At 38.9% G+C, this 17,307-nt stretch overlaps 1 protein-coding gene across 1 annotated transcript in view; it reads right to left on the bottom strand.

Annotated features, from left to right (window-relative positions):
• The window catches only part of LOC124803060 (centrosomal protein of 120 kDa-like), a 192,631-nt gene extending 181,402 nt beyond the window's left edge, over positions 1 to 11,229 (bottom strand). The window contains exon 1 of the mRNA XM_047264187.1: positions 11,123 to 11,229. Coding sequence (XP_047120143.1) covers positions 11,123 to 11,156 — 34 coding nt within the window. The 5' untranslated portion in view covers positions 11,157 to 11,229. The remainder of the gene's footprint in view (positions 1 to 11,122) is intronic.
• Positions 11,230 to 17,307: the final 6,078 nt, after the last annotated feature.

Below are 17,307 nucleotides of genomic sequence, written 5' to 3'. Positions count from 1 at the left end.
AGGTTACATTGTCCAAGACATGTCACAAAAACACGACACGGCCACACGGTCAGTACCGTGGGAAACACCGGTTGCGCAACAAGTGTGGCGGTCCCATAAGCTGGACCAGTGGTTAAAGGTACAGATTTGGAATTGTCCACCTCGGAAATGACGCGTAAGGCAGGCGCGGCAGACCCTGGCAGAACTGTGTGAGAGGCGAGTGGCTGAATGGTCGGAATCGGGGCCCCCCCATGCATGTGGGGGGGGGGGGGGGGGGTTAGGGAGCAGGAGGTGCTGGTACTTCCTGTGACAATAGAATGAGTTTTCTGTTTTCTGTGCACATCGGGAACACATCCCATGTGGTCGAACTATAAATTACCAGTGAAACTTGCTGAAGATCGCACTGTTGCGGTAAAACGTTCCTGGAAGGCGAAGCGCCGTAAGATGTGCTCGAGCCCACTTGGTCGAAAAACTGAGCAACAGGTCTGGTCAGTGAGCAGGGGAATTTGGTGCATGAAAATGTCCATTGTTAGTTTGTGAGTGAGGCAAAACCAGAATAGGTTGATAGTGTGTGGATTTTGCACAAATGGCGGCATTGCACACAGCACGACTGTAACTAACATTGCAGCCTGTTGAGAGTCAAAGTACATGTGCAAATGTAGATCACTCTGAACATTACACGATCGATTGGTAGTTACAGAGTTCTGAAAATTATACACTTCACATTTCACATGTTAACGAGCACAGTCCGACAACACAAAACCTGAGTCCATTGTCTGAGTTAATGTTGTAGCACTCTACCATTGTAGAACAACAAAGTTTGAGGTTAACTTGGTTGATGGAGATCGCGAATCACTGTCGATTAGTGGAGAGCCGGCCGTTGGCAAAGGATTGGAGTGGTCTGGTTGTCGTAGTCAGGCCTTCAAATCTTTGAACAAAGCATTGGGTGAGGTAGCTACGGCGTTGTGTGGATAACCTGCTGATTTAAAACACCCAGTGCAGAAGCCGTGGAAGACGTAGAAACTTCGGTGTCAACAGTATGGGAGCGGGATACGATTATCGGTCGAATGCAATAACTATCCCCATTAAATTCCACATAGAGATATATTTCATAGTTAGTCATAAAGATACAGAACAGAACTAAAAACTAACATGGAGGCTCGACAGTGCAATAAGAGTCCAAAGATGGTGTTAATAATAGTTGATACAACCTAACGACGCCACAACTCAATGCCTCAACTTTACAGTGAGTAGTTAGTTTTACTCTTCCCATTATTTATAACCAAAGTAGTTGCAATTTATAAATTACTTCTTCCTTAATATTTATGTGACTTCAATGAAAACTTCATGTACTCTGAATCTTTTGTGGGGGCAAAACTGCATAAAACATCCTCTGTTAGGAAACTAAGGACATTTTGTTCAACAATGAAAACTGTCAAAGAATGGCAGTTATTTACACTATAAAAAATTGAGATTTACTGACAAGTAGCTGAGAAACTTGGCATTGCTATTTATTTATAGCAGTGCCTGACACATTGTACATGTGAAATTTATTTTTAAATATAAAGCTTCTTGGTATTCATCACTTGAAGTAGCGCAATTGGGGCCATGAACAAAGAGGTTGCTTGCTTCACTAACACAGAGAGAGCCATATAAAGCTGCCCATCAAAAAGCAATTGACACTGAGGTCCACACCCACAACATATAAAAAGTGGGATGTATAAAGGAAGAGGAGAAGACTGAAATGACAGAGACAATGGCTTTTAGAAAAGAACAGGATATAAGTACAGAATTCTGCTGACAAAGGATAAATACAAGTTCTGGGGGATGAGGACTGACAAGAATGAGCTGCACAGAATGTAGGAGAGACAGCTATATTGATACAAGGTTGACCATTAATTGCCTTTTTATGCCTGGAAAGAATTTAATTTCTCTTATATTTTGTGGAAGATTGTTCCAAAGACTGGTTTCTGACACCGAAAATGATTTAGAGAAGATTACAATGTTAAGTCTGGTGCATAGAGGATTTTACTTTGTTGGTAATGAGTATTTCTGTTATGGTGTGATATGATTGAAAATGTTATGTCACAAATGCATTGTACACAAGCATACATTTCCAATTCCAGCCTGTGTGAGCTATTGAACGGAAGTCCTTGGAGAATGGCATCACCTCAAATATGGGGAGTATTAGTGTCTCTACGAGCTTCTTTTTAAGCTCGAAAGGAAATTGTTTTTTTTTCCCCCAGTTTTGTGTTCAGTCCACTCTAAATAAAATAAAACAAAGCTTATAGAAAGAAGTAAAATTATTAATACAAAAACAAAATCAGTAAATCCATATATCCAACCCAAGTAAATTCATAGCCAGTTTGTATTTGTAAAGATAAGATTGCAGCACTTAATTCTGTCACTGATGTGAACTCCCAAACATGTTTAAACATCTGAATTATGAGTTCAGATAAAACTTTAAATTATGATATCTTTTTTTCCGTATTCTGATTTTGATGAAATAAAGCCTATATGTTACCTGTGAAAATCCCATGGAAATTTGTCTAGTAGTTTTGAAGATTAGTGTGTTCAAACAGACAGACAGGGATGATGGTTTTACAGTTTTGTTTTAGTATAGAACAGCAAGGTCTCTTATCAAGTTGCTAATAGAATTTTTAATGTTCAACATTATATAATTAGATAATCTAAAAAAAAGAAAAAGGTAGCTAAGCCCAATGGGTAAGTATTCAAAGGTCTGAGGTTCAATCCTCTGTCAGTCTAGGGATTGTTTTCTGATACTTAATGCTTCTTCCACCTTCAGCTATCATTTGTATATGTGAAAATGCTGAGTAACAGTGAGATTCAGAGTCCATGACAAACTGTGTGTCGTGCCCCAATAACTGACTGGAATGTCAATTCAGAGGTTGGAAGAACAAGTGCACACCATCTCTTCTCCAACAAAAAAGGAAGAAAGATTAGAGTTCAACACCATGGCAGCAACGAGATCATTAGAGATGGCCATCTCCAAGAGGACAGTGCCTGGTAAAGCACTGTGACGCTCAAAAGAACCTTCAAGTTGATGACGATTTTACCATTCCACAAGATATGGTTTTAATTTTCTTTTGAATTTTCAGAGGCTGAGAATACATTCCTCACCATGTGACAGAAGATACAACTGCTGAGGAATGATAACATGTTTATACAGAATTGCGCACCCCCTTAATTTCTGCATACTTTGTGCTTGATAAGAAATATGTATAGGGGCGACAATACACTGCTCAGCAACATGTACAGAAGAGGAGAGTGGCTGAATTTATGAAGGAAGGAAGATTATGGTTTAACACACTGTCAACATCTAGGTCACTACAGATAGGCTGAAAGTAAAGATCTGTGATATCTTTCTGACAGAAACATTCTTAGTAAGTAAAATTTTACTCATTGCTTACCAAAATTTATTCACTTACAAAGATCAAGTTTAGAGACTTAATTTCACTACCTTCTTCCCAAGTTCTCCTTATGACAACAGTGTGTTTTTGTTCTTTTCTGGTGCACAAATAGTCATTATTTTTGGGACCCAGTACCTTGAATTTAGATGAATTCTGCATTATTATGGTGACTTTACCTATGTTTTAACAGACAGAAATTCAATCTGTATGCACAAAAAGTCAATGACCATAAGCAGCATGGGCTGTAGATATTCAGCTTTCCAATGTAATTTCCTTTGTAATCAATGTGGCATTTTCTATTCACGCTCCGTAGCTCACAATGGTAAACATGGATTACATAGGTCAGAGCTAAGGCTTTGAGATCATTTCAACAAAATCCTGATGCTGTATCAAAAAGTGCACAAACATTTTTAGTAGCACTTGGCTGTGCAACATCTGTTTGAGAACAGATGACACATACATGGAATAGTTCACAATCAATGTTATCATCAGTGTTATGTGGAACACAGACTGTGGTAGCAGGCACAAGCAAATTCTCACTGTGACACCCCGTGTATTGCCTGTAACAAAACAGTACAGTTAGCAATTGTGTGCTTCAGTTGTTGTACATCACCCTCACCCCATGCTATTATGATCAAGTCCACGCAGGACTCTAAGCAAGTTGACATTTACCCCAAGCATTAACAACTGTGCTGCAGATTCCAAATTAGACACATGAGCCATAGTGTCTCTGATGAATACGGATGACTGCAGGCAGATTGGTTTTCCATGGAAGTGGAAGTTTCAGTAGGCAAGTGTAACAAAACTGACTCAGAAACAAATTTTTGGTCACTTCAAACGTAGCAGTTAAAATTTTTGGACATTGTGGGCTTAGTCTTTTTGCATTTCTGATTCAAGATCACGTGGATTAAATTTCAACCATCAACCCATTTCGCGATCTATGAAGTTTTTATACAGTTCTTATCTTCATAAAGTAGTAGTAGTAGTAGTAGCTTTATTCATCTGTAGTTCTATTTTTACAAGGATATAGGACATGTCAAAATATTTACAAGTTTAGACCAATTTAAAATAAGCTAATTCGTACACACATATATTTACAGACTTCTAGTTAGAGACAATCATTAGATTTACTACTGGTACACAAGACTTTTTTTTACAAATAACATATTAAATAACGTAATTCCACACTGTTCACTCATATCGCATTATCAGTCACTGCACACACTATACACGCATTGTTTCATAACACTTCACTCACCACACACACACACACACACACACACACACACTGGTGATTTCTGGACCACTTTCTGCACCGTAACTTCCCATTTGCTATCCTGAAAAACTGAGTCAACATCCCTCCATAATGAATATAATAGAGGGAAACATTCCACGTGGGAAAAATATATCTAAAAACACAGATGATGTGACTTACCGAACGAAAGTGCTGGCAGGTCGATAGACACACAAACAAACACAAACATACACATGAAATTCCAGCTTTCACAACCAACGGTTGCTTCGTCAGGAAAGAAGGAAGGAGAGGGAAAGACGAAAGGATGTGGGTTTTAAGGGAGAGGGTAAGGAGTCATTCCAATCCCGGAAGTGGAAAGACTTACCTTAGGGGGAAAAAAGAACGGGTATACACACGCACACACACACACACACACACACACACACACACACACACACACATATCCATCCGCACATACACAGACACAAGCAGACATTGTCTGTTTGTGTGTCTACCGACCTGCCAGCACTTTCATTCGGTAAGTCACATCATCTGTGTTTTTAGATATATCCCTCCATAATGAGTGAGATGTTGAGCTCAGAAAGAGGAAGAGGTGTTAGTGTTGTGTTATGCATAGCTTGGCGGTAAATATTTATAGAAAACGAAAAAAAGAAGGGAAAAAACATGGTGTGAAGGTGTTGTGTGGAATGTTGGATGTTTCATAATCATTATTATTTATTTGTATAGCATTGTTTTTACCAAACTCCTACTCTGTTTTATCTAAGTAATCCTTCAATGTATATAATGTATTGCATAACAGGTACTTTTTAGCTGCCTTTTAAAATAAGTGTATTTTTGCAGTTTCTTAAATCCCTTTTGGTAATTTATTGTACAGTTATATTCCTTGGTAGAAAATGCTGTTTTGTGTTTTATGTTTATTTTTTCTTGGTAAATGTAAGTTGAGTCTATCTCTTGTTGCATGGTCATGGACATAGCTGTTTATGCAGTAATTACCAACACTATTTTTGATGTGTACAACTGACTGGTAAATGTATTCACATAGAGCAGTTAAAATCCCCATTATTTTGAACAGATCTTTACAATGAGCTCGACTACAATTTTTGGTTATTATTCTAATGGCTCTTTTCTGGAATTAATAATTGCATTCATATTTTGTGCATTTGTTCCCCAATTGAGTGTACATATTAATAGTATGTAACTAAAAGACACTGCATGATACACACTGATGATAGGATTCTAAGGGCATAACATGCTGATGACATTCTGTTTGCAAGTACCTTTGTGTATTCACACCACTTCAACTGAGAATCAATATTCATTCCTAGAAATTTTGCATTTGTTACACAGTCTATAGAGGTGCCATCTATATTTAATTTAACATTGTCATTTTCCCTCTTCAAACTGAAATTCATGGCATTAGTTTTCTTTGTGTTCAATGTCACTTTGCTGCATACTGACCAGTCATAAACTTCCTTGAGAGTTTCGTTTGCATTCTCTGCCATGAGTTCTCTTGTTTTCTCAGCAACTATAATATTGCTATCTTCATAAAAGAAAATTTTTTCACTATGAGTAACACTACTGGGAAAGTCATTGATGTATATCAGGAATAGTATTGATCCTAATATGTTACCTTGCGGAATCCCTACATTAATGTATTTTGGTTCTGATAAGTGATTTATTAGAAGTTTAGATGTATTTGAGTATGTGATATCTCTACTCTTTGTACCCTATCTGCTAGGTATGATCGAAGCAAGTCATAAGCTACTCCTCTTATTCATAATGCTTCTAATTTATTTAATAGAATCTTGTGGCTGACTGTATCAAACGCCTCAGAAAGATCCAACAGTATGCCTATGACACACTCATCTTCATCAAGAGCATCATGTGCAACTTGTGAATTCTACTATGGCTGACTCCAAATTTTTGCCACTGCAGAAACCAAAAACTGTGATTCGCTTAAAAGATTGTATGTATTCCGGTAATTCATTAATCTCTGTTTCATAATTGCTTCTATTATTTTTGAGAATGGTGACAGCCGGGAAATAGGCCGGTAATTTTCTATGTCTTCTGCATTACTGTTCTTAAGCAAAGGTACAACTCTTGAACGTTTTAACTGCTCTGGAAATGTCCCTGATGTGAAGGAATCATTTATTATATTTGTTAAGGGGCCTTGTATAATCCCTATGCATTGTTTCAGTACACACATCCATCTAAGCCTACTGAATTTTTATGAACAGTTTTATTGACTTCATTCTCTTTGGTTGGAAGAAATATCATTGTATTTAGTGCAACATTATTTATAGGTGTTATATTTGTTTTGGGGGATTTTTGCTGTAACTTCTCTGCAATTCTTGAAAAATACTCATTTACCTAGTTTGTTAAGTGTTGTGGACCATTTATTACCTTATCCCCCTCCGTTAGAAGTAGGCCTATGTTATTCTGCATTTGTTTGCTTCTCCCTGTTTCCTTTTTTATAACATCCCAGACTGCTTTGCTGTTATTCTCTACATTATATATTATTTTGTCATTAAATAACTTTTTGCAGCAGTCAGCGCTTTCCTATAGACCTTTTTGTATCTACGATAAAAGTTTAAGAATTCTGGACCATTGCAAATCTTTTTCATGGAACTGAGGCGTTTAAGTGTTTGGGAGGACTTCGTAATAGCTGCTGTTATCCATCTGTTTTTGTGAGATGTTGATACAGACATGCATACTTTTGGAAATGCCTTTTCAAAGTTCAATTTAAATAAGGTGGAGAATTTAGAGAATTTCGTATTCACATTGGTTTCCCTATACACTTCATCCCAGCTTTGTTTTGCTAGTTCTTTTGAAAAATCTTTTATTCTTATTTCTGATAGATGTCGTTTGTAGGCTTGTAGTTTAGGGAATGATTCAATGCCTGATTTTACTGTTGTTATTTGACAGAGATGGTCTGATAGTCCGAGCTCTTTTACAACTACATCACATTTTTCCCTGTCCATATTTGTGGCCACATGGTCAATTACTGATGCAGTCACTGTAAGAACCCTTGTTGCACTATTGACCAATAGGGACATGTCAAAACTTTGAAGGATATTTATGAGGGTGCTGTTGGGTTCATTTATGATATTAGTGTTGATGTTAGTGTCCCCACGCAGATTTATGTTGACCTTTGTACTTGATACTTTATCTAGAACTTCTGTTAATTTATTGAAAAAAGTGTCCACACTCCCACTGGGAGATCTATACACTCATAAAATGATTAATTTCTTGGTGATATCAAGTCCTGTTAATTCTATAGCTGATATTTCAAAGTGTTTGTCTTCACTTACTACACTGAGGTCATATCTTGATTTGAACTGTGTTCCTTTCCTGATATAAATGCATGATCCTCCACCCCTTGAAGTAGTTCTGCAGTAAGAGTTTGCCATTTCATATAATGATAATACTACATGTTGGATTTCTGTTTCCCTACACCAGTGCTCAGTAATGCAAACTACTGGGCAGTTCAAAGATTGGAGCTCAACTTCTAACAGTTATTTCATTTTTTAATGATTGCATGTTTTGATGGAGGATTGTTAAGTGTGTGAAATGCCCCATGTTACTCTTTACAATGGTTTGTTTTCCTTTGTGACATCTGGTATGTGTGATATTTGAAGTGTTACAATCTGTCTTGTGAATGGTTGTTTCAGTATTTTTTTTTTCCTTTAGGCAGGGGAACCTGCTGTCTGGATTTATCCCAAAAAATACCTACTTTTTCTACCTATGAGAACAGGTATTTGACCAAGTGTGGCCTGAGATCCACCCCCTATACTTTCATGAATCAGCTGTACCAATCTTCCCTTCACAGTCCTGTTTAGGTGTAGGCTATGCCTAGTGAAACTACATCAGTTTATACCACAATAAATTTTTATTTTTACTTCCAGTTACCAGTATTACTCTACGGAACCATTTTCGAACCAAGGCTCCTAATGACATGGTAAGCTGCTAAACAGTGCCACTGCGTAGCCCTGACCGATACCCATCACAAACTAACTAAAGCTAAAAGCTTGAGTTTGTGATATGAATATTGATATAGATGTTGATGATGAAATTAGTAATAATTTCCTAAACATTCTGAGCACTTCTGGCATGGTATCAAAAAGTTCAGCATCAATCTTAGACCATGTGCTGATATATAGCCACAAGAAACCTCGTAAACAAACAATGGAAAATCCAGAATGGGATGTAACAATACCAGAGAAGGAAAGTTGCTACTCACTATATAGCAGAGATGCTGAGTCACTATAGGCACAATAATAAGATTCACACACTCATAGCTATCAGCCATTAAGGCCTTTGTCAGCAGTAGACACACATAAAATGTCTGACAGACAGCAGTAATAGCTTCAAAAATAAACTGAAATCATATCTCCTTGACAACTCCTTCTATACCATAGATGAATTCTTGGATATGAATAAATAAATCTATAAATATAGTATGTCCATTTTGTGCCATTTAAAGGAATGGGGTAAATAATAGAAATATTAATCCTTAACTCTGTATTGTAAAATATATATATATTTAAAAAAATCTTGTTTCATATGTGCATTTCTTGTGCACTTGACACGTTCCACATCATAACGGCTATTACTGCAGTCTTTCAGACATTTTATTTCATCTGGTAATTTGTCAAAAATTTTACAGTAGCATATTTTACCCCTTTCTGTGGCAAAGATAGGTTGAGTAAAGGATAGTGTAAGTCTTTCTTTTTTCTGGTATTATAATCATGAATGTCACTGTTCTTTTTAAACTGGTCCATATTGTTGAGAACAAATTTCATTAGTGAGTAAATGTACTGTGAGGCTGTTGTAAGAATTCCCAATCTTTTAAAAAGATGCCTGCAAGATGTGCGATTATGAACCCCACACATTATTCTTACCACTTTCTTTTGAGGAGTGAATACTTTTTGTCTAAATGTTGAGTTACCCCAAAATATTATTCCGTATGATATCAGAGAGTGAAAGTATGCAAAGTATGTTAGCTTACTAATTTCTATATCCTCAAAATTGGCAATTATTCTGACTGCAAAAGTTGCTGAACCTAGTCACTTTAGAAGATAAAAAATTTCAAAGTTTAGAGCAAGCACATTTGCAGAAAACCAATTAATGACTTTTCCAAAGACCTTATTTGTATCATTTTCAATTGGAGTTTCTTTTACCAGATTAATAATGATGTTTGTACCACCAGCAAACAGTGTCAGTTCAGACAAACCCTCTGCCAGGCACATAAATGTGATTTGCAGAGTATCAATGTAGATGTAGATATTTTGCATATCAGGATAACATTACTAAGTATTTCGCAAATAGTTCTGTACATAATCAAGCTTGTAATTTCCAAAGAAAACAAACAACTCACTCCAAACAGGATTTTCTCTAAGAGAATAAAAAAGTATGACAAACTGTGAAAGAAAATCAAAAAGATTAGTAAAATGTGTGTCTGAAATGGCAGCTAAAACACACTTCAAAAGTGACGCATACTAAACAATTAAAGATCATTTAGATGACTCAGAGTAGTGGTTAACAATGGAAAGCGACAACACCACAATCTTGTCACATTATAACGGTTTTATGAGAAATTAATGTGCCAAGATGTACTATGCATAACAGTAACATCAACATTCCACTCATCACAGGAAGATGTCAACTCTGCTGGACTGACGGGAGGACATTAAAAATGAGTTCGGGTAATTGTGACATGTTTTGTGGGCTTGGTGTCAATTTTCCAAAGAGACTGGAGTCTGTGTAAGGGGTATAACAGCATGTTCATGGTCCAGGAGTCACCAGCATGTGCCCTTTGCCGTGTGCAGTGATGAAGAGCAAAACTATGTTTATATTACTTTAATTTATTAAACTATGCCAAATTACCAGCAGAGATAAAAAAAAAACAATTTATAGTTTTTGCCAAACCATACAGATTAAGTAGTTGTCGTTGTTTTTTGGTTTCTATCTTCGGGATCAGTTGCATACCAGAAAATGGGCTCATAATCCGAAACACTGGTCGTACAGAAATGATAAATTCTGTGAAACAAGGCTAAAAAAAATGTTTCGTTTAGTCAATACTTTAGTTACATTATAAAATGTTGTACACCAGGGGCCAACCGGATGGGACAGTGCAGTTGTTAACACAATGACCTGATATTTGGTATTCTGAAGTTAGCTCTGTCCGTTATGGGGATAAAGTTTCCCTAACTAGTTTTACGCAAATACTGTGATGGTTCCTTTATCTAGATCACAGCCCACCAACTGTCCATCCTCATAAAAACATAATTGTATTCTGTCTGTGTATATTTTTTGAGCTACCAGTACAATTTTTTCATTATTATTAAGATTAAAAAATTAATCCTATGTCACTATGAGATGATTCCTGAATGAATAAATAAATTTAGATGCCCAATTTAAAATTAGATATTGCATAAAAACGTCTAAATATCGGTACCTTTCCTTATACGCAAAATAACCGACGACTCCATTCTCAGTATATAAACACACACCGCAACTGCAATGCCTAGCTTGGCATCATGTCACTTGTCACCATGGCAACAGCACAACAAGTGGCAGGTGTGCCATAATACGAACATTTTGCACATCTGATATTTGCCTAATTACATTCGTATTTCACCTTAAACCACAGATGTATCTATAATCTAAGCATTTTACCATTGGCTTAAGTGCTTAATTTTTTTCGGTTTGTAAATCATCAACATTTTGGCTATTTATAAAAGGACAATATACACTTGATCGATGGGGGTTTCAAAACATACCACAATTGATTCGTTCAAGCAGCTGCTAGAGAATTACCTTCAAGCACTAGAAACAGGAGTCACTACGCATGCGCAGAAACGATGACGTAAAACTCATGTTTCCTTTGCTTATACTTGGATGAAATCATAGGTATTACGTCGAGATAGTAAAAGCATTCAGCAAAATGTGTCACGAGAGCTGCTAATGGAGGACGTAAATTACATACGAATGGGTGAGAGTGTATTTCAGTATTTGCTCAGTAAAGTGGCTTCTCAAATTACAAAAGAGAATACTCTTTTGAGAAATGATTTACGTGCAGAAGACAGGCAAACTGTGACACTGGGATATCTTGACACAGGAGAGAGCTACTCTAGTTTACAACACAGTACTCGAATATCACATTGCACATTAACCAAAATAATTCCAGAAAGGTGTGAAGCGATTTATAAAGCACTGAAGGGGTAATATGTGAATGTAAATAAATGTTTAGTACACTACATGGGCAATAAGAACTATTTCTATTTTTGAATAATGGAATTAGTGTTCCAACAACTACAAAATTAATAAAAAGTGCGAAACAGATGAAGCGCTCTTGTGGCAACTAGAGTTTAAGGATAAACAAAATGGAATGGAACGCTAAGAAAGAATTTTTTTATTTTTTGCTCTCTATTCCGGCTTGTTGGAAAGCGGCCTGGATGGTTCCAGATGAAGATGTGGATGCCTGTAGCTGTGATTGTGGTCATGAAGTCGCCTGCAGCATGTTCCACTTGCCCATCAACACACAATTAATAGCATGCACTGTGCCCCTTGCTCAACCCCAACCTCGCCCAGGCAAGTTTATTAAAAATATGGATTTACTCCATAGATGTACATCATAAGCTGCTAAACTAATAAATAAACCATTTTTTACCTCCATGAAATAAACAAATTACAGATTCGTCAAATAGCTGTAGCGGCACCAGCGCTCAAAGCGGTTACATTTCACATTGCAGTGAACAGAACTCTTATGATCAAATCTACGACAACGCCCTAGATCTGACCATATTTACTTGACGACAGGCGACGTTTGACAAGGTTCCCTATTACACCATCAAATTTCTTTGACATAAATATTTGACATATCAACTTTGACAAGGAAATTTGATAGTGTAATACCGGCCTGAAACGTTTCTTGTCCTATTTCTGGTTTGGTTCCCGCGCGTAGTGATGGTTGAACACCGGACATGTGTAGTACCAGCAACTGCGTACATTGTTGGGAAGTTGTGTCGGAAGATACGCAAACATTCCTCGGCAGGTGGCCACTTCATAACGACTCCTAACTAAACCACTAACGAAATAAGCCACTCTTTAATCTGTCTGCTACGTCTTTAAAACTTGGCGCTTCGTGGTCGGCAAACCACAGAAGATCCGAGTGTGCAGTAGTGGAAGCAGCTTCCCATTTCCCCCTGCCTGATACTTATAATGCGAGAATTCCTGAATTTTTCATTAAGCTCGCCTACCACATGACGCCGCACACGAAAATGTTCCATAACTTCAGTGTCGCTGTACTGCGGTATCACATTTGAACGACTTAACACTACCAACTACTCATCACTCGGCAGAAAATCCGATTTCCGTTCGCTGGACACCTGAAATAAACGGCAGTTGTATGATTCATGATTCAGCCAGTTGCTATTCTTTTGCACTTCTACAAGAAAAGGTGATTTTATATGAGTAAGGAAAATGCTTACCTTATACACTCCTGGAAATTGAAATAAGAACACCGTGAATTCATTGTCCCAGGAAGGGGAAACTTTATTGACACATTCCTGGGGTCAGTTACATCACATGATCACACTGACAGAACCACAGGCACATAGACACAGGCAACAGAGCATGCACAATGTCGGCACTAGTACAGTGCATATCCACCTTTCGCAACAATGCAGGCTGCTATTCTCCCATGGAGACGATCGTAGAGATGCTGGATGTAGTCCTGTGGAACGGCTTGCCATGCCATTTCCACCTGGCGCCTAAGTTGGACCAGCGTTCGTGCTGGACGTGCAGACCGCGTGAGACGACGCTTCATCCAGTCCCAAACATGCTCAATGGGGGACAGATCCGGAGACCTTGCTGGCCAGGGTAGTTGACTTACACCTTCTAGAGCACGTTGGGTGGCACGGGATACATGCGGACGTGCATTGTCCTGTTGGAACAGCAAGTTCCCTTGCCAGTCTAGGAATGATAGAACGATGGGTTCGATGACGGTTTGGATGTACCGTGCACTATTCAGTGTCCCCTCGACGATCACCAGTGGTGTACGGCCAGTGTAGGAGATCGCTCCTCACACGATGATGCCGGGTGTTGGCCCTGTGTGCCTCGGTCGTATGCAGTCCTGATTGTGGCGCTCACCTGCACGGCGCCAAACACGGATACGACCATCATTGGCACCAAGGCAGAAGCGACTCTCATCGCTGAAGACGACACGTCTCCATTCGTCCCTCCATTCACGCCTGTCGCGACACCATTGGAGGCGGGCTGCACGATGTTGGGGCGTGAGCGGAAGACGGCCTAACGGTGTGCGGGACCGTAGCCCAGCTTCATGGAGACGGTTGCGAATGGTCCTCGCCGATACCCCAGGAGCAACAGTGTCCCTAATTTGCTGGGAGGTGGCGGTGCGGTCCCCTACGGCACTGCGAAGGATCCTACGGTCTTGGCGTGCATCCGTGCGTCGCTGCGGTCCGGTCCCAGGTCGACGGGCACGTGCACCTTCCGCCGACCACTGGCGACAACATCGATGTACTGTGGAGACCTCACGCCCCACGTGTTGAGCAATTCGGCAGTACGTCCACCCGGCGTCCCGCATGCCCACTATACGCCCTCGCTCAAAGTCCGTCAACTGCACATACGGTTCACGTCCACGCTGTCGCGGCATGCTACCAGTGTTAAAGACTGCGATGGAGCTCCGTATGCCACGGCAAACTGGCTGACACTGACGGCGGCGGTGCACAAATGCTGCGCAGCTAGCGCCATTCGACGGCCAACACCGCGGTTCCTGGTGTGTCCGCTGTGCCGTGCGTGTGATCATTGCTTGTACAGCCCTCTCGCAGTGTCCGGAGCAAGTATGGTGGGTCTGACACTCCGGTGTCAATGTGTTCTTTTTTCCATTTCCAGGAGTGTATTTAATGATGAAGCGTGAGCACGAAATAGCCCATCACGGAAACTACAACAGCCTTCAAAATAAGGCCTAAATCGATATTATTAAAACACTCTTTTTATAACTTACATGAATATTTTGAATGTGATTTTTCCATGTAATATATTTGCACATTTATCTTTCCCTACTATAATATTCAATAAGGCCTAGCCGACTGTCAAAAATTGATCTACTTGTGCGTCCTTATTATATTTCTCTAGTAAATATTTACTGTTGTATAAATTACGTGATGATTATCTGTACTTAATTTCATTTTAAATGTATCCACAAATTTTAATTTTAATTAGGCCTTGTTGACCTTGGTTTTGAACAACTTGTGAATATACTAATACAATATCCTGTAATCTATAACTATCATACAACTGTGTAAGTCTAGGCGTATTGAGTTTGGAGTCATGTATTTTTTAAATGTTTAACAAGTTAATGACTTGTTTCATATCATGTAATACTCTCTGTACACAAAATGATTCAGTGGATCAATAAAGAATGAATGAATGAATGAATTGAAGAACCCGCACATCAGCGTGCTAGCAGCTGCTTGAACGAACCTAACGCATTCAAATTGCGGTAACAGGCCGTCTATGGAACTGAAATGGGTGGGACGTTAACATTATGTGTTAGTCTTTATTGCATAAACAACGCAATGTAAATACACTATCTATATAATGCATACGTAAAGCGCATTGCTCCCGGCTTCGTTTGGAATCTTTGTACTTCTTAGCAGACAGGTAGCTGTGATCCATTTGTGTTTGGTGGTGTAGTATGTTGTGGCAACGCTGCGAAGGAATTTCATGTGCAATAATGCCTATCGACTCCACAGGAAACACGCTTAAACTTATAGGTGATTACAAAGATAAGCCTTATGGAATGCCGCTTCTAAGGCTAGGCGCGCACAGGCGATTTTTCAGTCGGCGCGACTTAACAATCGCTGTCGCGGAAGTACATTGTGGTGCGCACACAGCGGCAGGAAAATCGCAACTACTCTCAGTACCAGCATGGATTTCATCAAAACAGCTTGTTTGGTGGCGCTTTTACTACGAAGAAGAGCGAGAAAACAGCGCGAATGTCGTTACTGGGTGCATCCGATTGTAAGTCAAAGACTAGTGAAAGGGCAGTTTTACAAATTACATGAAGAGTTACAAAATCACCCAGATATATTCTTTCAATACTATCGAATGAGTAAGAATAGTTTTGATGCACTGCTTCAGACAGTAGGACCGAATATAACAAAACAAGATACGACATGGAGGAAGTGTATACCACCTGAGGAGGGCTTATCAGTGACTTTGAGGTGAGCACACATTACTTCATTCAACAGCTTTTATTGCCCTTTTACATTATTGCAAGAGAATCATTGCATTCAACAATTATTGTTGCCATTTTACATTACTGATCAGATACATAAAGAAAATTACTACTGCAAGTCGAAACTGGCGAACTTGATTCATGAGAAAACTGCAAAACCATGTTGTACATAGAGGTTTCTGTGGTCTTGTTGCGGTAGTCAGCAGAGGGGCACACGAACAAATTTTGTGGAGGTTCCGTTTCATTTAGGAAATTTGAAGAATACGGTTGAACGAATGAAGATGCTGGAGAATAAGTTGCTTGAGTTGTTTTATAACACATGTTCGGATGCTGTGGAAAAATCGGTGAAAGCTGATAATATCTGGCATTCCTCATCACATTCAGTATTTCTATTTTCGGGTAATGTTTCTGTTCTTCGTTTAACTTCACCAGCATGGGGACAAGCATTAATGCAAAATTCTTATCCTCGTTAACATCTTCTTTTTGTCTGTCTTTTAAAATATTTAATAGAGATTCCTTGTAGGACGTAACCTTCTTGGCTTCTCTTTTCGTAGGATGTCGTACTTTTGTGCTTTGTGCAGTGTGCTCTTGTTGTTTTGTGAAGACAAACTGGGGGGGAGAACCTACTCCCTTGTTTCCTGTGCTACTGAGCATAATTTCGATGTTGCTGGTGGTCGGTCTGTCTTCCATTTGAGGGAGCAGAAATAACATTGCATCGAAGCATAGATACTTCCTCCGTTTCCTTGTAGCCTCGCCAGACGAAGATTTTTTCTGTGATGCCAGTTCTCTCGCGAAGCAGTCCTTCAGTTTTTTCCACTTCCTTTGAATTTCTTTACCTGTCATAAATGAAATTATCGCTATATATAATTTATTGTAAGTATTTACCTTAATACTTTTATGAATAAATATTATTGCTGTTACTGAATATTATTTCTTCCAGATACCTTGCAACTGGAAATAGCTTTCGCTCATTACACTACGAATATCTATTGGGAGCCACTATAATCACAGAAATTGTGAAGAATATATGTGAGCAGTTGTGGGAATGTCTACAGCCTATTCATATGGCAGAAAAACTGAAGATTATTGCCAAATAGGTTTTAGACAGAACTGACTTTCCAAATTGCATTGGTGCTGTGGACGGGAAACATGTGAGACTGAAGAAGTCTGCTGACAGTGGCTCAGAGTTTTATAATTACAAGAATTATTTTTCGACAGTGCTTTTGGCCATAGTGGACGCTGACTATTGTTTCACTGTGGTAGACGTGAGCTCGTATGGAGCCAATGGGGATTCTAATGTGTTCAAGAAATCGAACTTCTATCAAAAACTGAAATCTAATCAGTTAAACATTCCAAATCCTCAAAAACTACCACACAAC

Source organism: Schistocerca piceifrons, chromosome 6 (assembly GCF_021461385.2).
Source record: "Schistocerca piceifrons isolate TAMUIC-IGC-003096 chromosome 6, iqSchPice1.1, whole genome shotgun sequence".
Lineage (NCBI taxonomy): Eukaryota > Metazoa > Arthropoda > Insecta > Orthoptera > Acrididae > Schistocerca > Schistocerca piceifrons.
Note: the sequence above shows the minus strand (reverse complement) of the source record. Positions and strands in the feature narration are given on the sequence as shown.